At 36.0% G+C, this 18,931-nt stretch overlaps 1 protein-coding gene across 2 annotated transcripts; it reads right to left on the bottom strand.

Annotated features, from left to right (window-relative positions):
- Nucleotides 1-16,544: 16,544 nt before the first annotated feature.
- Nucleotides 16,545-18,840, bottom strand: LOC104902529 (antiviral protein I). Of its 2 annotated transcripts, none has more exons than XM_048636652.2 (2): nt 18,683-18,840; nt 16,545-17,671 (listed from the first exon to the last, which is right to left on the bottom strand). In XM_048636652.2, exons 1-2 carry the CDS (start codon nt 18,752-18,754, stop codon nt 16,763-16,765), a joined length of 981 nt encoding a protein of 326 aa, XP_048492609.1. In that variant the 5' UTR covers nt 18,755-18,840; the 3' UTR covers nt 16,545-16,762. The 2 variants fall into 2 exon arrangements, with proteins under 2 accessions (XP_048492609.1, XP_048492610.1); XM_048636653.2 differs by having other exon boundaries at nt 16,545-17,663; nt 18,683-18,771.
- Between the last annotated feature and the right edge of the window lie 91 nt (nt 18,841-18,931).

Here is an 18,931-nt window from a genome sequence, read left to right on the forward strand (position 1 = left end):
CGCACAAAAGCACAAACCGCAAAACCGCACAAGCAAAACCGCAAGAAACCTCCTGCGTCGCGAGGTGCGACCAGCCTCGACAGAACTTGCTTCTGCTTGGCTTAACTGCGTCGCGAGGTGCGACATATGTCGCGAGGTGCGACATATGTCGCGAGGTGCGACATATGTCGCGAGGTGCGACCAGCCTCGACAGAAATTTCCTCCTGCTTGGCTTAACTGTGTGCGTCACGAGGTGCGATGTATGTCGCAAGGTGCGACCAACCTCGACCTCGCCTCCTGCTTGTGAGTGCTTCATCATAGCATCATAGCATAGTATAACATATATTCTTTGAATAACAACACCATAACCAAGTTATTCAAGCAATACATCATGAAGTTTTAACTAACATAATACTCTAAATCTCCAACAAATTACATCCCCTATGGAGGATTTGAACAGATTGGTGTGATCGATTGCCAGATGCAGAAGGTCTAAATATCCAAAAGCAACATGTAATGCAGGTATAGTAAGGGTGGTGTATGGGATTATGTCAAGCTAGAAATGAAAGTAAGTGGAATAAAAAGTTCCTATTGTGTAGTAATGGTTAGATGGATTAGAGAGAATGTTAGGCATAAATTTTTCCTTGTATTACCTAAAAAGGTGGCTAGGAGGAATTTGAATTGGTTTTATACTTTAGTGGTCTTTGTATAGTTTTTGGTTGAATGTTAGGCGCAATTCCTTGTATTACCTAAAAAGTTGGCTAGGAGGGATTTGAATTGGTTTATTTATACTTTAGTGGTCTTTGTATAGTTTTTGGTTGATGTTTTGTAATTCGTTTTGTGGCCAGGTTAGGGAGGAGGGGTCCAACCTAGTTGGTTTGCTTCTGCTTAGTTTTGAGTTTTAGGTTGTAATTTTTTTTTTTTTTTTGTGATCAGTAGATTTGTTTTGTGTTAATATATTTCTCAATTACTTAGAAAAAAAAAAAAAAAAATCAATTGTGTCCTTTTCGAGTGTCTTAAAACTTATTTGATTTTGTTGGTTGTTTCTTTGTTGTAGTTGGTATTTAGTGGTTTATTTTGTAATAATACTTAACGTAAATTTTAACAAATAAAAATCTAAATCACGTAGCTAATAACAAATTGAACCAAACAAAGGCATCCCTCATCAACAATACGGTTGCTAAATAAATCTTGCCCTGTATGACATCCCCCAAACACATAGTTGGGAAACATAGTCTTTTCGTAGAGACGGTCTCACGTACGATTTGTAGCCACGAGAACGAATGCATCTGATTCAACTAATTGTATTCGATAAATTGAAAACTCTAGCGACATAGTCACATAACACTTCACCAATGAACTAATTTCAAGAGGTATTGCATCAATACTAGACCAAACCTGAAAAACTCAACTAGAAGTATTTCCGCCCGAAGGGAATTCACTACACCAACACAATTTAGCTTTATTCAAATAAACAACATAAACAATAGAAATTAAAGAGAAAGGGTCAGCGAAATTTGGCTATTTTGGGCATAAAAGAACTTGGTTTTGTGAGCTGTTGGAATTTAATTTGTAAGTTGTATTTACTTTAGGTTCAATAAAAAATACAACCTAAGGATTACATCTAGTGGGATTTACAACATATGCGTAATAAATATTTAATATACAAAGGGAGGCCCAAAGGGAGCCTAACACCCCCCGCCCCCCATCAAGTTGGAGCATGGAGATCACTAAATTAAATGCCCAATTTGTTCAAGAGATAGTGAAACTGTCGTTTTCCTAAAGCCTTGGTGAATATATCTGCAAGTTGTTCGGAGGTGGGAACATGATGAGTGGAAATGACACCCGCCCGGAGGGCGTCTCGAACATAGTGGTAATCCACCTCAATGTGCTTCGTACTCTCATGAAACACAGGATTCTGGAGATGTGCAAGGCTGACTAACTGACTATCACAAAAGAGGTGCATGGCACGAGGATAAGCAATGCCTAGGCTCTCAAGTAAGCCCTTAAGCCAAATCAACTCACAGGTGGTAGTAGCCATAGAACGATACTCGGCCTCGGAGGAAGAGCGAGAGACAGTGTGTTGCTTTTTAGTTTTCCATGACACCGGAGAGTGACCAAGGAAAACAAGCCAACTTGTGAGAGAGCACCGAGTAAGTGGGCTACTGGCCTAATCAAAGTCACACCAACCAGTTAACTAGAGATCACATTCAGCACGAAGAAGAATGCCCTGCCTAGGACAACCTTTCAAGTAATGAACCGTGCGAAGAGCAGCATCCCAGTTTTCTTGGCGTGGGGCCTGCATGAACTAAGCCAAATTGTGGACAGTGTAAGTAAGATATGGACGAGTGAAGTATAGATAAATCAAATGGCCGATAAGACGACGATATGGCTCCGGATCCTCAAGACATCCTCAGTAGCAAGAGCGAGATGATGATTAGGTTCCATGAGGAAACTCGGAGAACGAGCTCCAAGAAGGCCTGATTTAACAATAATATCAAGCGTGTACTTTCTTTGGCTCAATAAAATTCCCTCGGAACTCCTAGCAGCCTCAACAATAAGAAAATAATTTAGAGAACCAAACCTTTCATATGAAAACACTCACCCAAATAGGTGTTGAAAGTAGTAATAGCAGCATAATTATTCCCATAAATGATCAAATCGTCCACATAGACAAGGACATTGAGCTGCAAAGAACCCTGAGTAAGAGTGAAAAGGGAGTAATTTGAGTATGATTGCAGAAAACCATACTGATGCGAAATTGAACTCCTCTCACGTGTGTGTGTTTAGAAGAACCAATAACACAATGCAGCGGAAAACGAACGAACAATGGATATAGACTTTTAGTAGAAAGAAAAACTCTTAAAACTAAAAGAATTGTTTGATAAACACAACTCAATGAAGAATGGTGTTTAGGTTATTATGAACTATAAACTAAAAGACTCCTCTTTAAGCTTCTAATTCGGTTTTAGCTAAGGAAGTGAATCTCCACTCTCAACCTTAACTAAGAGTCGGTTTTAATCTAGGAAGTGAATCTCCACTCTCTTCTTAGATTAAGGGTTTTAATTAACAAAATAAGTGAATCACTCTCAACTCTTGTTAATTGGATTGAACACTTGTAGTTTTACCTCCCAAGTAATTCGTACAAAGTAGAACAAAAAACACTCGGTTTTTAGTCCTTAAACACAACGGTTTTTCTAAGCATGTTTGCAACTTCAAATCTGATTTTCATTCATGTTCCAAGTTACATATATATAGTACATAGCTTACAAGACTTACTACAAAAGAAACTAAGCTATTACACACTAAAGAGATTAAACAAAGCTGAAATAGTACAAACTAGCTTCTATGTAGCTGAAATCAGCATACTCTAGTTTCCTAGCTTTCTACTCCTATTGGATGCTTTAAAATGGCTGCAAGCCAATGAAAAGAAAACCTACACTTGAAGTAGCTTCCATTTATGTGTGAATCATCCTCATTGGAGTGTAATTTGCTGCTGCCCAAATCAGAATAAAAGAGGGGTAGAAACACGTTGCATAGCCACCCTCTTTTCTTTCCTCCATTCATGTTCTTTCCTTCTTGCTTAGGAAATGTTGTAATTGGACCCTTTGCTGTAGACATCTTAGTAAGCATGGATAAGCAATATGCTTCACCTACTAGCTTCATTAGATCATCCATTACATCACAAAAACACTAATGAAAACCGTAGCTTCATTCTAAAACAAAAATGACTGATTTTTCTTTGTTTGGTGCTAAGTAATTTTAAAGCATGTTTAGTGTGAAAGTAAAGCATGTTTAGGACTGAATTAACACTAATTAATCATAAGCACCTCAAGCACACACCTCACCAACTCCCTTGGGCAGCTACTTGCTTCTTTACTTAGCTTCTCCTCCTTCGTTGCTTAGCATGATCACATTAGCACTAATCTTTAAACCATGAATCTCTCCTTTGTTGTAATTGAGATTAGTACTTTAATTAAACTTGTAACACTTGATCCTAAACCAAGATATAAGCCATATCCAACGGGTCTTGTTAGGTAGAATAGGTGATACTACATCTAGAATAAGGATGATCATGTTAGCCATCCTTAATAATCTTGATACTCTCCCATTTCGTTTCATTATTTACCGGTGGAGAAAGGCAGTTAGCTTGGCGAACCAGCACCAGGGAGCTTGACGAACCAACACCAGGGAGCTTGACGTAAACCATAAAGGGACTTCTTAACACGGCATACCAAACCCGAAGTCTTACCATGAATGCCTGGAGGGGGATTCATATACACCTCTTCATCAAGGTCAATATGAAGAAAGGTATTATGAACGTCCATTTGGTGTAGCTCTCAATTCTTCACAGCAGCAATGGTGAGAAAAGCACGAACTGTCACCATTTTCGCCACAGGGCCAAATGTCTCATTGTAATCCAGACCATCAACCTGCCGATTGCCAAAAATCACAAGATTTGGATAAGGAGTACTTAAGGAACCGGACTGAAGAGGAGAACTCGCGGATGGACTCGGTGTGGGATTCATATGAGTAACAAAGTCACGCAGCAATACATATGGTCGTTTAGCACGTCGACCATGGCCCAATTCAGTAATAAAGTTATCACAATCAAGGGCAACAACGACCGAAGGCCCGTCAATACGAGAAGGCATGGCGTAAGACGGGTGGGGAGTAGGCCCAACAGCGGAAGTAGAGTCATCAGGCGCCGAAGGCCCAGCAGCGGAGAGAGAGGCCTCAACTTTTGGCAATAATTTTTAAAAGGTTTGAACTATTGATTAACTTGTGTAGATCCCAACTTTAAGGGGTCTTAATTTTTAGCGGGCCTCGGTGACTTAAAATTGACGATTTATTTTTAAATCTCACCTAGTTCCTACTTACCTCCCTCAATTAACCCTTCCGGTGTAACCCAAGTTTTACAAGTTATGATCTATTAATCCAGTTTTAAATCACTAAGGTCAGCTAAAAGTTAAAAACCCCCTAAAGTTGGGACTTATACAGGTTATTTAATAGTTCGGACCTTTAAAAACTTATCACCCAAAGTTGAGACCTCTATTATCAATTTTTTTTTTCCTACAAAGTATAGATAATTAGTGTTTCACTGCTTCTTGATCCTTTAGCTTCTTTATTTGATTTAAACAGATCTTTATTGTCAAACTAATGCATATAGTGATATCCAGGCCATTGTCTGAGCTAATAACTGAAACTAATAACATACATATAAAAAAAAAGATTTGTAAAAATGAAGGAGTAATTTACGTCTTACCCTCTCTGGCACAGTGGCAAGTCACGGGCTAAAGATTTGTAGGTGGCCAAAGCATATAACAATATGCAAGTTCTATAAGTCAAGTTCCTACTACTGTTAGATCCAAGATCCAACAATCCACTTTCGTTAAATAGTATTATTGAACTAGGAACTGGCCGCCTTCTCCAGATTTGCTTGATTCAATATATAATACATGTTATTGAGTGAAATCATCATATAGTGGTTGGCTTTTAAGAATACTACTCCTAGTTGTAGAGTCGTGGTATAACTTATACTCCCTCCGTTCTAAAATATAACTCTTGTTTTTATTTTAGAAGTCAAATTTTTAAATTTTTGACCAAATATTCTCATTAACCTATACAAAAACACATATTCATGTGGGTTTTGTTAGATTATTCCTTTCAATATCTACATCCATAATATCAACTTTTTATATTTTTTACTAATATGAAATAGAAGATATTGTAGGTCGAAGTTACATCTTGGAGACTGTGCAAAAAAATCGACAACTATATTTTGGGACAGAGGGAGTATTTCTTTCATTATATGTGAGTTGTCATATTTAAGAAATGCTGATAAACAAAGAAACATCATTTATTATATTATTGTTTATCACTTTTTATACTTCATCTGTTTTAAAATAAGTGAAATAATTATCTCTTTTATGTGAGAGCTTTTTGAGAAATGTGTTTCACTTATTTTAAAATAGAAGAAGGCTCTGTTTGGAGAAGCATTTTAGTTACCTTAAATGATAATGTGAGAAAATATTTTAGATGCTTATAAAATGATTAGTATTATTTGGGGAGTACCTAAAATTAAATTTCAAGTGGTTAAAATGACTTAAATAGTAAGTTAAAATTTTTACCTTTTCAAAAATCAGTGACTAAAATTTTAGATATCTTTTTTAAATTTTAATAACAACTAAGGGCCTGTTCTCTTCGGCATAAAACAGCTGAACTGAACTGAACTGAACTGAATTGAACTGAACTGAACTGAATTGAACTGAACTGATCTGAATTGAACTGAACTGAACTGATCTGAAATGAACTGAACTGAACTGAAATGAATAGTGATATGTGAGAGTAAAAGTATTGTCAAGAGCTGAACTGAACTGAACTGAACTGGTCTGAACTGATCTGAACTGAATTGAACTGAACTGAATTGAACTGAACTGAATTGAACTGAACTGAAAATAAGCTGGGGAGAACAGGCCCTAATTTTGCCAAACACCTTAGCTTATCAGCTCTGTTTCAACACCTTTCAGTTTCAACTTTATCTTATCAGTTTTAGTTAACTTATTAATTTCATTTTATTTTCAACTACTATTGTCAAATATAATCGAAGTATTACTTTTGACCAACAAAAATTGAATTTATCCAAATATTTAATGTTTTTCTTGTTTATTATTAATTAGAAGTTTGATAACTATTTTAGGACATCCAACAAGGAAAATTTGACAACTGTAATAGGTCAGAAGAAGTATATAATTGATCCGAGATTTGGACCACAGGTCACAAAGTAACCATTTGTTCCAAAGCGTAGCTTTGTGAATTATGACAATAACTCGAGTGGCATAATTAAGGTATCAAGTGCCCTTTTTAATATAAGTGCAACTAGCCCGGTGGCTTCAATTGGAAAAGAAGTGGATAATATCATAATAACATTCATGTATCGACGTAGATAAGGTTTTTTTTTTTTTTTTGTGAACTTAGGATACCATTAATTAAGAGTTTATGGCAAAGAGCCGATTACAATCCGTAGCTAGTAAGTTCTTACAGTAATTAGGGGGATGGGGAAGATTCCTAATTACATTAAAGTCTTCCAAAATGTTAATACATTCCTTCGCCAACTTGTCTGCAACTTGGTTGTCCTCTCTTTTAACGGATACGATCTTCATCTCCTGGAAATACAGCCGAAGCTCCCTGCATTGAATAACAATGTCACTATGTAAATCATCAAAATCCAAGCTCCATATTGATTGTTTGCACTGCCCTTTGGCAGTCCGTGCGTACAATTATGTATGTCAAGTTTCTACAGCTCGCTTCCTACAGTGCATTACGAACCGCCAGCAGCTCCGCATGATACAGATCAAGGGCATAGCACGCAGCCTGTATGCCCACAATCCATTGACCCTGACTTGTTCTAAAAACTCCTGCAATACCTGCCTTAGTTTGAAGGTTAATAAATGAAGCATCAACATTCACATGGACAAAATGATTTGGGTAACATGACCTAGACGGAGCGTTCAAACAGGGGGTTGAGGGTTGGGCTTGGTAAGTATTATATTCCCATGCTAGAGTGACGGCCCTATTTAGTAGGATTTGGGGCGTGGCATATGGCTTGTCCTCAAACACAAATTTGTTCCTTTCTTTCCATAATTCAAAACACACAAGGGGGAAGAGTGTATTCCAAGGGAGTCCCCTAAAAACAAAGCCAGCCTTCCTAATACTATCCAGCCATTCCTTAGGGTTTTGTGCATCCCAGAAAGTTTGGGGAGGGTTAATTAGGTTCCAAATTTGGCTCGCATGATTGCAGTCTCGTAAAGTAGGCAGAGTTGATTCATGTGTGTTTGGGCATTTAGGACACATGGGATGAGGAATTATTTGTCTTTGAAAGAGTAATTTTCGTTGCGGGATTCGGTCCCACCAAACAAGCCACATGAAAAATCTTAACTTTGGGAGGACCGGGATCTTCCAAAGCCACTCACTCCCAGAACAAGATATACGAGAGCTAGTAATGTGCCTGTATGCTAGAGCGAGAGAGAATTTCTTTTGAATTGCAAAGGTAGAGAAGGATCGATCCTGGGTGTGAAACCCGATGGTCGTCTCTAAAATCCTTTCTTTAACATAATTCCACTAGTCTTTATCCCTTAGATAACTGAGTTTATCCAATTCAGACATAAACTATCTTGTTTAAAAGATATAGCCCACACATATTTACTAATAAGAAAAGCAATATTCCAGATAAATATGTTCCTAAATCCAAGTCCTCCAGTTAATTTAGGACAACAAAGTCTTTTCCAAGCAATCACACCTAATAATTGTTCTCCAAGGCCAATTCTAACTCCCAATATGACTATTGGTTTGAAATTGTCACATGAAGAGGGTGATTTTTTTAATGAATCTAATCTTTACAGAAGGCTTGTTGGAAAATTGTCGTATTTGGGAATTATTAAGCCTAATTTATCCTACGCAATGCAACATTTAAGTCAATGATATAATATATATATAGTGTTCTTCTAAGGTTACTCTATCATTTCATAGCTTCACACACACACACACAAAAAAAAAAAACCCTTCTATATATATATAGAGGTAGGATCCACTGAAAACTAACCTTAAGCTGAAAACTAAAAACCAGCCTTTTGCAGATTTTTGCTCATTTTATGTTTTATGCTCATTTCATGTTTTTGCTCATGTCAAGAAACTTTCGCTTATTTTAGTAAACTTTCGCTCATTTTATGATATTTTTGCTCATTTTACAAATTTCTATTCATTTTACGCTTTTTTTTTCTCATTTTATGTTTTCGCTCATTTTAAGAAACTTTTGGTCCTTTTACAAATTTTTGCTCATTTTATTTTTTTGTTCATTTTATATTTTTGCTCATTTTAAGAACTTTTTTATCATTTTAAGAAACTTTTTCTCATTTTATGTTGCAGTTTTCAGTTTTCAGCATAAGGACTGATTTTCACGTGATCCTATTCTTATATATATAGGGTTGGGTTCGTTCTAATGAGAACCCTCTTATAGTGAGAATCGTGAGAACTCACTAAAATTGAGCAAAAACTTCATAAAATGAGCAAAAGCATAAAATGATGTTAAATAAACAAAAACGTAAAATAAAGCAAAAATGTAAAGTGAGTAAAACGTAAAATAAGCATAAAAATATCAAATGAGAAAAAATGTGAAATTATCAAAATGTGAAATGAGAAAAAACTTTGTGAAATGAGCAAAATCTTCGTAAAATGAAGAAAAATAAGCAGTTCTCACCATAAGGGTATATATATATATATATATTATATATATATATATATATATATATATATACACACACACACACACACACACACACACACACACACACACACACACACACACACACACACACACACACATGCACACATATTTATATAGGCAGTGGCGTATCTAGGAATTACGGGATGGGGGTACGAATGAGAAAAACATCAAATAACAAAATACAATACTTGAGTTAAGTAACGACTAAAAATTCAAATCAAAATACAATGCCAATATCAATTAATGATTCAAATTACAACTAATTTAAAACGACAAAAATACATAAGTTTCAAATAAAAAAAATTTACAAGTGCATCCGACGACCATTCATAGATTGGAAGCGCTTAACTACATCATCATCACTAACTTGCAAAAAAAAGATCTCTCTCAATATGAGTGACTAAACAATCATTCAACTAATTTCAATTCAACTATTTAAGTAATTAGTAATCTCTAATTTCAATTCAAGATTGAAATCTCTAAGCTCAATTCAAGTAATCTTAATTTTATAATTCACAATTGCACAACATTTAAATTTCATTTTCATCATTTCTTATTTCAATTTAAAATATTAATTCTGAATTCGCATCAAAATGAGAAATCTATCATTTATAAATTAGCAGTAATTAAAAAAAAATTAAAAAAAAAGAAAGTGGTGATGGCTTACAGTTACTGAGTTCTGCACTTCTGCTTCTTACTGTCGTTCGAGTGTGGCCGGTGGGGGGCCGACGGTGGCATCTCGTGGCGACAAGAAGAACTCCGGCAAAGGGGCAAAGTGGCGACAACTACAACGTTTTCAAGTCGGCCTCCGGCTGCAAAATGGCAACAACAAATCCTAAACTCTAGGCTCCGGCTCACCGGCTGCAAAGTGTGAAAGTGGCGACAACAAAATAAGAACTCTGGCAGCCTCCGGCAGGCGAAAAAGAAAGAAAGAGAGAGAAAAGAAAAAAGAAACGTTATGTCTTTGGACTGGCTAGAGGAGAGAGAAAGAAGGGGAGTAGCATTAGGGACGCGTGAGTGAGAGTAATGAGGAGCGTCCTTTTGTCAGTCTTGGGCCCCGTTTTTTTTTCGTTTTGCTTTTATTTCCTTCAATTTTTTTTAAATGGGGGTACAACTGTACCCACTGTACCTCATGTAGATCCGTCCCTGTATATAGGTCTAAGTTCATATGAGAACCACCGGCCTTATGGTCATTTCACAACGTTTTTGCTCATTTTATGTTTTACTTATTTTATATTTTTGCTCATTTAACATTTTTATGCTCATTTAGCAACGTTTTTTTTCCTCTCATTTTACGCCTTTTCTCATTTAACTTTTATATGCTTATTTTAAGTTTTTAATCTTTTACATTTTTTCTCATTTTAAGTTTTTGATGATTTAATGTTTTCTACTCATTTAATGATTTTTCTCAATTTTTACTTATGGATGCTGAAGATGCTTTTCGGATCATTAATGTCATTTTTGTAATTAATCGAACTTACAAAAGTGGGTCTCATATCTGTAAAATTAAAGCAAAAATGAGTATAAAGTAATAGATTAAGTCGATCGAAAAGTAAATAAAATCGTTGAAAAGTAAAGAAAGTGGAAACTAGTTTGCGAAATTGCAAAATTACGGAAATATCATTAATGCCAAGGCAAGCATCTAGGTCATTCAACTTTGATGATCTAAGGGTCTAGATTAGTTTTATATTCTCAGTCTATATAGCCAAAAATCTGAAGTACTCCCTCCGTTCCTTAACGATCTCCCCACTTGTGTGTTTTACGCGGTTTTCAATGCATTACTTTGATATTTAATATGCTTTACTATATTATAATAATATTAAAATCTATGAAAAATTGAAACTATAAAATATACAATAATACGAATCCAACAAACTCTGCCATGATAATATTTTTCACATATATTGATTAGTTACCGTATACGTACGGTCAAATTTTCTGAACTTTTTTTTATGAGGGGAAATTTCTAAACTTTAAAATAATAAAAGAAAGTATACTTGATCTTGGTTTGTTCTACAAAACGTATCTCTTTTTCTTTTTGAAAGGTGTTGAAAACTATGAACAAATGTTCATATTTGCGGAAATAAAATGTGAGAGAGAGAACATGAGAAATGTAGAGAGAGAGAGTGTGTTTATTGATTGATAGAAATCAGAATTATGAGAAGAATACAAGCTAGACTTCAGCTTATACAGTGCTGAATACAAACTATTACCGAAAGAAGAAGAGAGAAATAAGTTAAGTAGTTTGTTATAACAAACTAGCTGAGCTGGACAGTTAGGTAATAACTAACTATCTTCAACAACCCCCCTCAAGCCAGGGAGGGTGATACATCATGCCTAGCTTGGAACTGAGCTTCAAATGTTGTGGGGAAGATAATGCTTTAGTAAACAAATCAACAATTTGATCTTGAGTGGGAAGATAAGACAGCTCAATCAATCCTTCAAGCACCTTTTCTCTTGTGAAGTGACAATCCAGTTCAATATGTTTTGTCCGTTCATGCATAACTGGATTCTTGCCAATGTGTATAGCAGACTGATTATCACACATAAGCTTGACAGGTTGCAAATCATCAATGCCAAACTCTTGCAAGAGTCTAATAATAAGCCATGTAATTTCTGCTGCAACAGCTGCCATTGCTCTATATTCTACTTCAGAGCTGGACTTAGAGAAGGTTGCTTGCTTGTTGGACTTCCAAGAAATAGGTGAATTGCCAAGAAGCATTACATAACCTGTAACTGATCTTCTGCTATCAGGACAAGATGCCCAATCAGAGTCTGAGTAGGCTTTGAGAGTGAGCTGGGGAGTAGCAGCAAGTAGAATACCCTACCCAATAGTTCCAGCTAAGTATCTTAATACATGGGATAATGCATCAAAGTGAGGGACTCGAGGTTGATGCATATATTGGCTTAAAGTCTGCACTGCATATGAAAGATCTGGCCTAGTGTGTGTGAGGAAATTTAATTTCCCTACTAGACTTCTGTAAAGGGCAGGATCACTATAATAAGCTCCTGATTCTGAAGTGAGCTTCACATGAGTAGGTAAAGGAGTCTTTGTTTGTTTAGACAAGTCTAACCCACTAGAAACAAGTAACTCCTTGGTGAATTTTTTCTGTGTCATGATGATCCCTTGTTGAACATGACTTATTTCCATACCAAGGAAATAATGAAGCTTGCCAAGATCTTTAATACTGAAAACCTGATGAAGATGAGCCTTTAAAGCTTCAATAGCAGGTATATCATCCCCTGTTAAGATGATATCATCTACATAGATGGCAACAATCAAGGTAGTGGATGGTCCTTTCTTTAAGAACAAAGAATAGTCATTCTTGGACTGAACAAAACCTTGTTGCAAGAGCTTTGAAGTGAGCTTAGCAAACCATTGTCTTGAAGCTTGCTTCAGACCATAAAGTGATTTTTTTAGTTTGCATACTAAGTGTTGTGGATTAGGAAGTCCCTCTGGCATTTTCATATAGATCTCCTCTGTTAAATCTCCATGTAGAAACGCATTATTGATGTCCAATTGAAACAAACTCCACCCTTTACTAGCAGCTAGAGCAAGAAGGCATCTTACTGTAGACATCTTAATTACAAGTGAAAAAGTTTCTTCAAAATCAAGCCCATATTGCTGAGTATAGCCTTTTGCAACTAATCTAGCTTTGAGCCTTTCAGGAGTACAATCAGCCTTGAGTTTTACTTTAAAAACCCACTTACATCCTATTGCCTTCTTGTCAGCAGGGAGAGAAGTTAACTCCCAGGTACCATTAGATTCTAGAGCCTCAATTTCTTTCTTCATGGCCTGAATCCACCCTTCATGTTGTGAAGCTTCTAGATAACTTGCTGGTTCAGTGAAGGTGGTTGTTTGAGTAATCAAGGATTTAAGGGAAGAAGGTAGGTCTTGAAAATGAACTATATTGCACTAGTGAGAATTAAGAGTGGGAGCAGCAACATAGTCATTGAGCCAAGCAGGAGGGTTATGAGGTCTATGAGAGTGTCTAGTTGTAGAAGGAGGTAATGTAGGTGTAGATGAATTTGGAGAAGAGGTAAGTGTAGGTGAAAAAGGTATAGGAATTAGGGGAATTTCAGTAGGTGTAGGTGGAGAAGAGAAAGAAGGTGAATCTGTAGAAGAGGGAGAAGGTGGATTTGTAGATGTTGTGGTGTGAAAAAGAAAGGGTTCAGGTATATCATAATGAAAATCAGAGGTGTGTAGAGTATTGGATGGTAAATAAATAGGAGAAGTGTGAGAAACAGGAGCATGGAAAGGGAGATGTTTTTCATGAAATTCAACATCTCTAGTAATAAATATTCTTTTTGTAGTTAAATCCATGACCTTATAGGCCTTGTGTTCAGGTGGATAACCAAGAAAGATGCAGGAGGCAGCCCTGGGATCAAATTTGTTTATGTGAACCTTAGATGTGGAAGCAAAACATAGGCAACCAAACACTCTTAGGTAAATCTGATCAGGTTTAAAACCATGAAGGACCTCATAAGGAGTACAAAACTTGATTGTACTTAGTGGCATTCTGTTGATGAGGTGGGCTGCAGTTAATAGACACTCTCCCCATAGATTTGTAGGAACATGGGACTGAAATAGAAGGGATCTAGCAGTCTCTAATAGGTGTCTATGCTTCCTCTCCACAACACCATTCTGTTGTGGAGTATCAGAACAAGATCTTTGATGAAAGATCCCATGTTGTTGATATATGTGTAATATGGCTCCTTCACAAAACTCCTTTGCATTATCTGATCTAATGCATGCACTTCACATGAGATTAAAACTGAGTCTGAATGAAAACAATAAAATGCTCTAGAATTTTAACAGCATCAGACTTGTGTTTCATAAGAAAGATCCATGTGTGCCTTGAAAAAACGTCCACAATAGTAAGGAATTGATTAAAACCATCATGAGTACAAACCTTGAAAGGTCCCCAAGTATCAATATATATGAAGCAACTCAAAACAACTAGAAGTCTTAATTGTGCTTTTAGGAAAAGAAGACCTAGTATGTTTTGCTTGTGGACAGACTTGACAAATATCATCACAACAATCAAAACATGGAATACCATCTACAACATGATGAATCTTATTTAAAGGTAGGTGTCCCAGCCTAAGATGCCACAACTTTATTACTTCATTAGCAGCTAAGCATACTGTACCAGTAGATGTATGCTTCTGTGGAACACTAAAATCATCATTAGCAGCATATAAACCTGAATGCAGCTTACCAAGAACCAGTGAATTGCTCTGAGAGTGCCCCTGAAGTAAACATTTGTCATGAGTGAACATAATGCTACAATCAAGATCTTTACACAATTTGTGTGTACTAATCAAATTGAAAGTGAATCCAGGCACATGTAGAACATTCTTGAGTTCTATTCCATTTTGAAATTTCACAGTGCCAATATGTTGTATTATGGCCTGTTTACCATCAGCAACAGTTATAGTATTTTCAGGCTTAGAAAATTGTTCATATGAATCAAACAGATCGATATTAGAACATATGTGATATGTGGCCCCACTATCGATTATCCACTTGTTATTAGAACAAGAGATTAAGCAAGTACCTGCTACATAGGCTAAGGTTGAACTAGAATGCACAAGATTCTGTGCATCCTGAGATGTAGTGAGAGTGCTATTGCCAGAAGATTGAACCAATTGGACCAGCTTATGATGCTGATCTGCAGTAAGATGTGTAGGTTCACTGCAATTATCACCATCATCTTCATCACCATAGACAATAGCTGCAACTCTTTTCCCTTTTCCATTCTTAAATGTGGAAGGATGTCCATGAAGCTTGTAACATCTATCAATTGTATGTCCTGTCATTTTGCAATGCTCACAAAAGAAGCTTCTTCTTTGACCATTATAAGGTCCTTTGGATATACTCTGGGATCTATTCCAACTCCTAGGAGGTTTGTATATAGCAACTTTAGAATCACCAGGCTTATCTTCTATTGCAAAAGCCATAGCAGGTGATACATTAGAAGCAGAAATACTTCGTTGCTTTTCTTCTTGAATGAGGAGCCTATATGCCATAGACACATTTGGCAATGGCTGCATCATCAAGATGTTGGATCTGACATTAGCATATTTGCCATCCAGCTTCATCAAGAGTTGTACCAATCTTTCTTCTTGTTGTTGTTGAACAATCTTCTGAGTAATATTACAAGTACATCCAGAACAAACACAAACAGGTACTGGTTTAATTCCACTAAGCTGATCCCAGATTGCTTTGATTTCAGTAAAAAATTCTGCAACTGGAGTATTTCCTTGAGAGAAATCATGCAAAGATTGTTGTATTGAATATAAATGTGCACCAGAATTTTGTGCATACCTATCCTCAAGATCCTTCCAAATCTCTTTAGCACTAGTGAAATATATGACACTTCTAGCAATTGTAGTTTCTAAAGAGTGAAGAAGATAAGATGTAATCATAGCATTACATCTCTCCCACGCAGCATAAGCATCAGGATCACTATCAAGAGATGGTCTAGGAAGAGTTCCATCAATGAACGATAGTTTGTTTTTACAAGAAAGAGCAATAACAATGCCTCTCTTCCATTCAAAGAAATTTTCTCCATTAAATTTTACAGAAACAAGAGAATGAGAAGGATTTTCAGACGGATGTATGAAGTAAACACTAGAAGGATTTTGCGTGAGTGGAATGTTTGAGGTTGATGATTTGAGGTGTTTACAGAATTTTCAGACATTTTGTAGAGAGAATTTCAGAAAAATGATCAACAGAGAATCAACAAAAGAAATCAAACAATTTCAATGTTTCAATTGAAGTAATCCAGAAACTTCAGTTTAAGAAACTCAAACAAAATGATCGAATCAAGAAATCAATCAAAAATAATTCGAAGTCAAAAAATCAGAATCAAACCTCAAAAAAATTGCAGATGAACAAAAACTGCAACAACTGAGCTTCCTCAGCTCTGATACCATGTAGAAAACTATGAACAAATGTTCATATTTGCGGAAATAAAATGTGAGAGAGAGAACATGAGAAATGTAGAGAGAGAGAGAGAGAGAGTTTATTGATTGATAGAAATCAGAATTATGAGAAGAATACAAGCTAGACTTCAGCTTATATAGTGCTGAATACAAACCATTACAGAAAGAAGAAGAGAGAAATAAGTTAAGTAGTTTGTTATAACAAACTAGCTGAGCTGGACAGTTAGGTAATAACTAACTATCTTCAACAAAAGGGAACTGTGAACTTATCATTTATAAATTGTCATACGATATCAACAATAATAAGAAGAACCCATATATACCTAAAAGATAATCGAAAACATCACGTTGATCTTATTGAGGTTACATCAAACGCAAAAAGTACGTACGTACGTAGAGGATAAGATAAGCACGACTTAGTAAACAACACTCGACGGACTTCATATAGTACATTCATCAGAAAGCGTCAAAGAAATAAAACCAGCATCACCAATAGTCCAATACTATAGCAGATTCCAGCATGAATAACACAATGCAAATCCAAGGTTTTCAGATTTTAGCGTGATCACCACCATTGTTATTGCCCACCAAAGATATAAATGTTGTGCTAGGACCTTCATATTTTAAGAGGGCCATGTCATCAACTATGTCTTGTACTCGAGATACTATCCAATCCCTACCATTAACATCATCCAATTTAAGAGCTGGTGAGATTACTCCATTCCTAGAATTTCGTATACCGACGGTAATTGCCTGCCAACTTGTCTCCAATTTCAATATCTTCGGATCCGGCTTAAAAGACATGTAAAAAGTTTCCAAAATCTTGTTCTCAATGTACTTGAAACGTGCTGCCTCCGAAATCATTTGGATGAAAAGAAGCATTAACTTAGCTTCGGTTGGAACATCAACTTTGCTCTGTCCATAAACCTGAATCATTAGCTTTCTAAGCTCATAAATTCCAAGGCTTATTTTGCTTCTATCCTTAGCAACTTTCTCAATATCAGGATATGAACCTTTATAAAACATTATGATACGATTGTTAGCACCTCTAGCATTTGGGAAAAGACTAGCTTTTCCCTCTGGAGAAGCATCAAGAAAGAAATGCGCTCTATAATTTCCACCAATTTGATCAAGATAGCCCTCCAAATATAAATCGCTTCTTCTAAAAGCGAGTGTCATCGTTCCTTTCTCGAATTCGAGGTCGACCAAAATAAAGTTTGTTGAAGCAGCCATAACTGGTAGGTGAGTGCCACCGTAGCTGATGTTCGGGTCCGTCAAATTAACGCGCATTTCGGTCAAAAATCGGGAGAAGTCACTCTCGTCAGCAGTTAACAGATTCAAGCTCACGTCGGCTGCTTTAGTAGGTACAATAGCAGGGACGATCCATATTGCTAGAACGACCACCAGAAAACAATTCGTCATTTTTTCTTTCATTCTTATTCTCGTGCACCTAGTACACTTAGTAAGTACAATGAATTAGTTTAAGGCAAGATTAGCAAACTCGGTTACTCTTTATATTCTTTACACATACGCTGATAGGCAGCAATATCAGTTCCAACTTCAAAAGTAAGAGGGAAGACAGTGTTTGAACTCTTGATCTCTTACTTATAATATCATTTTAAAAAAAATATGCTTATAGATAGAATTATTTCCGAAATTCTACTTGAATTCAAATAGTCTACACATGAATTATAAATGGTTTAAAAAGAGATTGCAGTTTAATTAATAAAAGACAGAGCTGGGAGTAATTGAAAAATATGACATGAAAATATACTTTTCAAGTAATGAGTTATAACTAAAACAATGACAAAATTGAGAGAGAGGTCGTAGCTCAGTGCAGTACCACCCCAAATATCAATATGTTGGATTTCACTTGTGGTGGCAGTCAGCCTTTAATCCTGTTATTTTCTGAACTATTTAGCCTTGTATTTAGCTTATGAGTTGGTGTGTCCTACAGGTTAGGATTAGTCTCGAACCAATTATTTTTCCTAATAAAAAAATAACAATGACAAAATCATATAGAAACTGAAGTCCACCATATTAAAGATGGTAAAATTACGATGAGGGCTCCCAATGGCTAGAAGACTTTCATGGTAACTAAAACTCTAAAACACTTTATTATCATTAAATGCCGTTTGTTCCCTACAACTTTTTAGAATGACAATGATGAAAATGACTATTTTTGTATATAAATATTTATATTAAATGTGCATATTATAATACTATAAATACTCAAAAAAAATTTATAACATACTTATTTCTTAACACGAAGCACTCTCAGCCAAAGACACAAATAAGCAATATCTAGTTTTAAAAGCATGCACGTATAGCGGAGCAACAAATCAAAGTATCAAGGCTCATTTCTGAAAAGAAAGAAAGAAAAAAAAAAAAACCAAACAGAAGTTTTAGTTTGAATTAGAGCATATGGAGCTGGGGAAACGCATTATTAGATGGAGAAAATTTACTTACGAAAAAGCTATGTTTTGGTGGAATCTTAGTGAAATTCCCGTGTCTATGGCGCTCTTCAGTATTACAAAACATGATCCACTTTAAATAGGCGAACTTCCAACTTATCCATTAAGTTGGCAACTTGGCATAAAATAATCGGAAAGGAGATGCTATACATGCCAAGTTGGGATGAAATTGAGCACAAAAAAAGGCAGATACCACCACGGGATTACTTTAGAAGGATGCCTTCATTCAATGGTTCGAGAAGTG

This window comes from Beta vulgaris, chromosome 9 (genome assembly GCF_026745355.1).
Source record: "Beta vulgaris subsp. vulgaris cultivar EL10 chromosome 9, EL10.2, whole genome shotgun sequence".
Classification (NCBI taxonomy): Eukaryota; Viridiplantae; Streptophyta; class Magnoliopsida; order Caryophyllales; family Amaranthaceae; genus Beta; species Beta vulgaris.

Coding starts and splice junctions, on each gene's coding strand:
- LOC104902529 (XM_048636652.2), bottom strand. CDS start 18,754: ATGTTTTGTAATACTGAAGAGCGCCATAGACACGGGAATTTCACTAAG. Junction 17,672..18,682: donor CACCAAAACATAGCTTTTTC/GTAAGTAAATTT, acceptor GTACTTACTAAG/TGTACTAGGTGCACGAGAAT.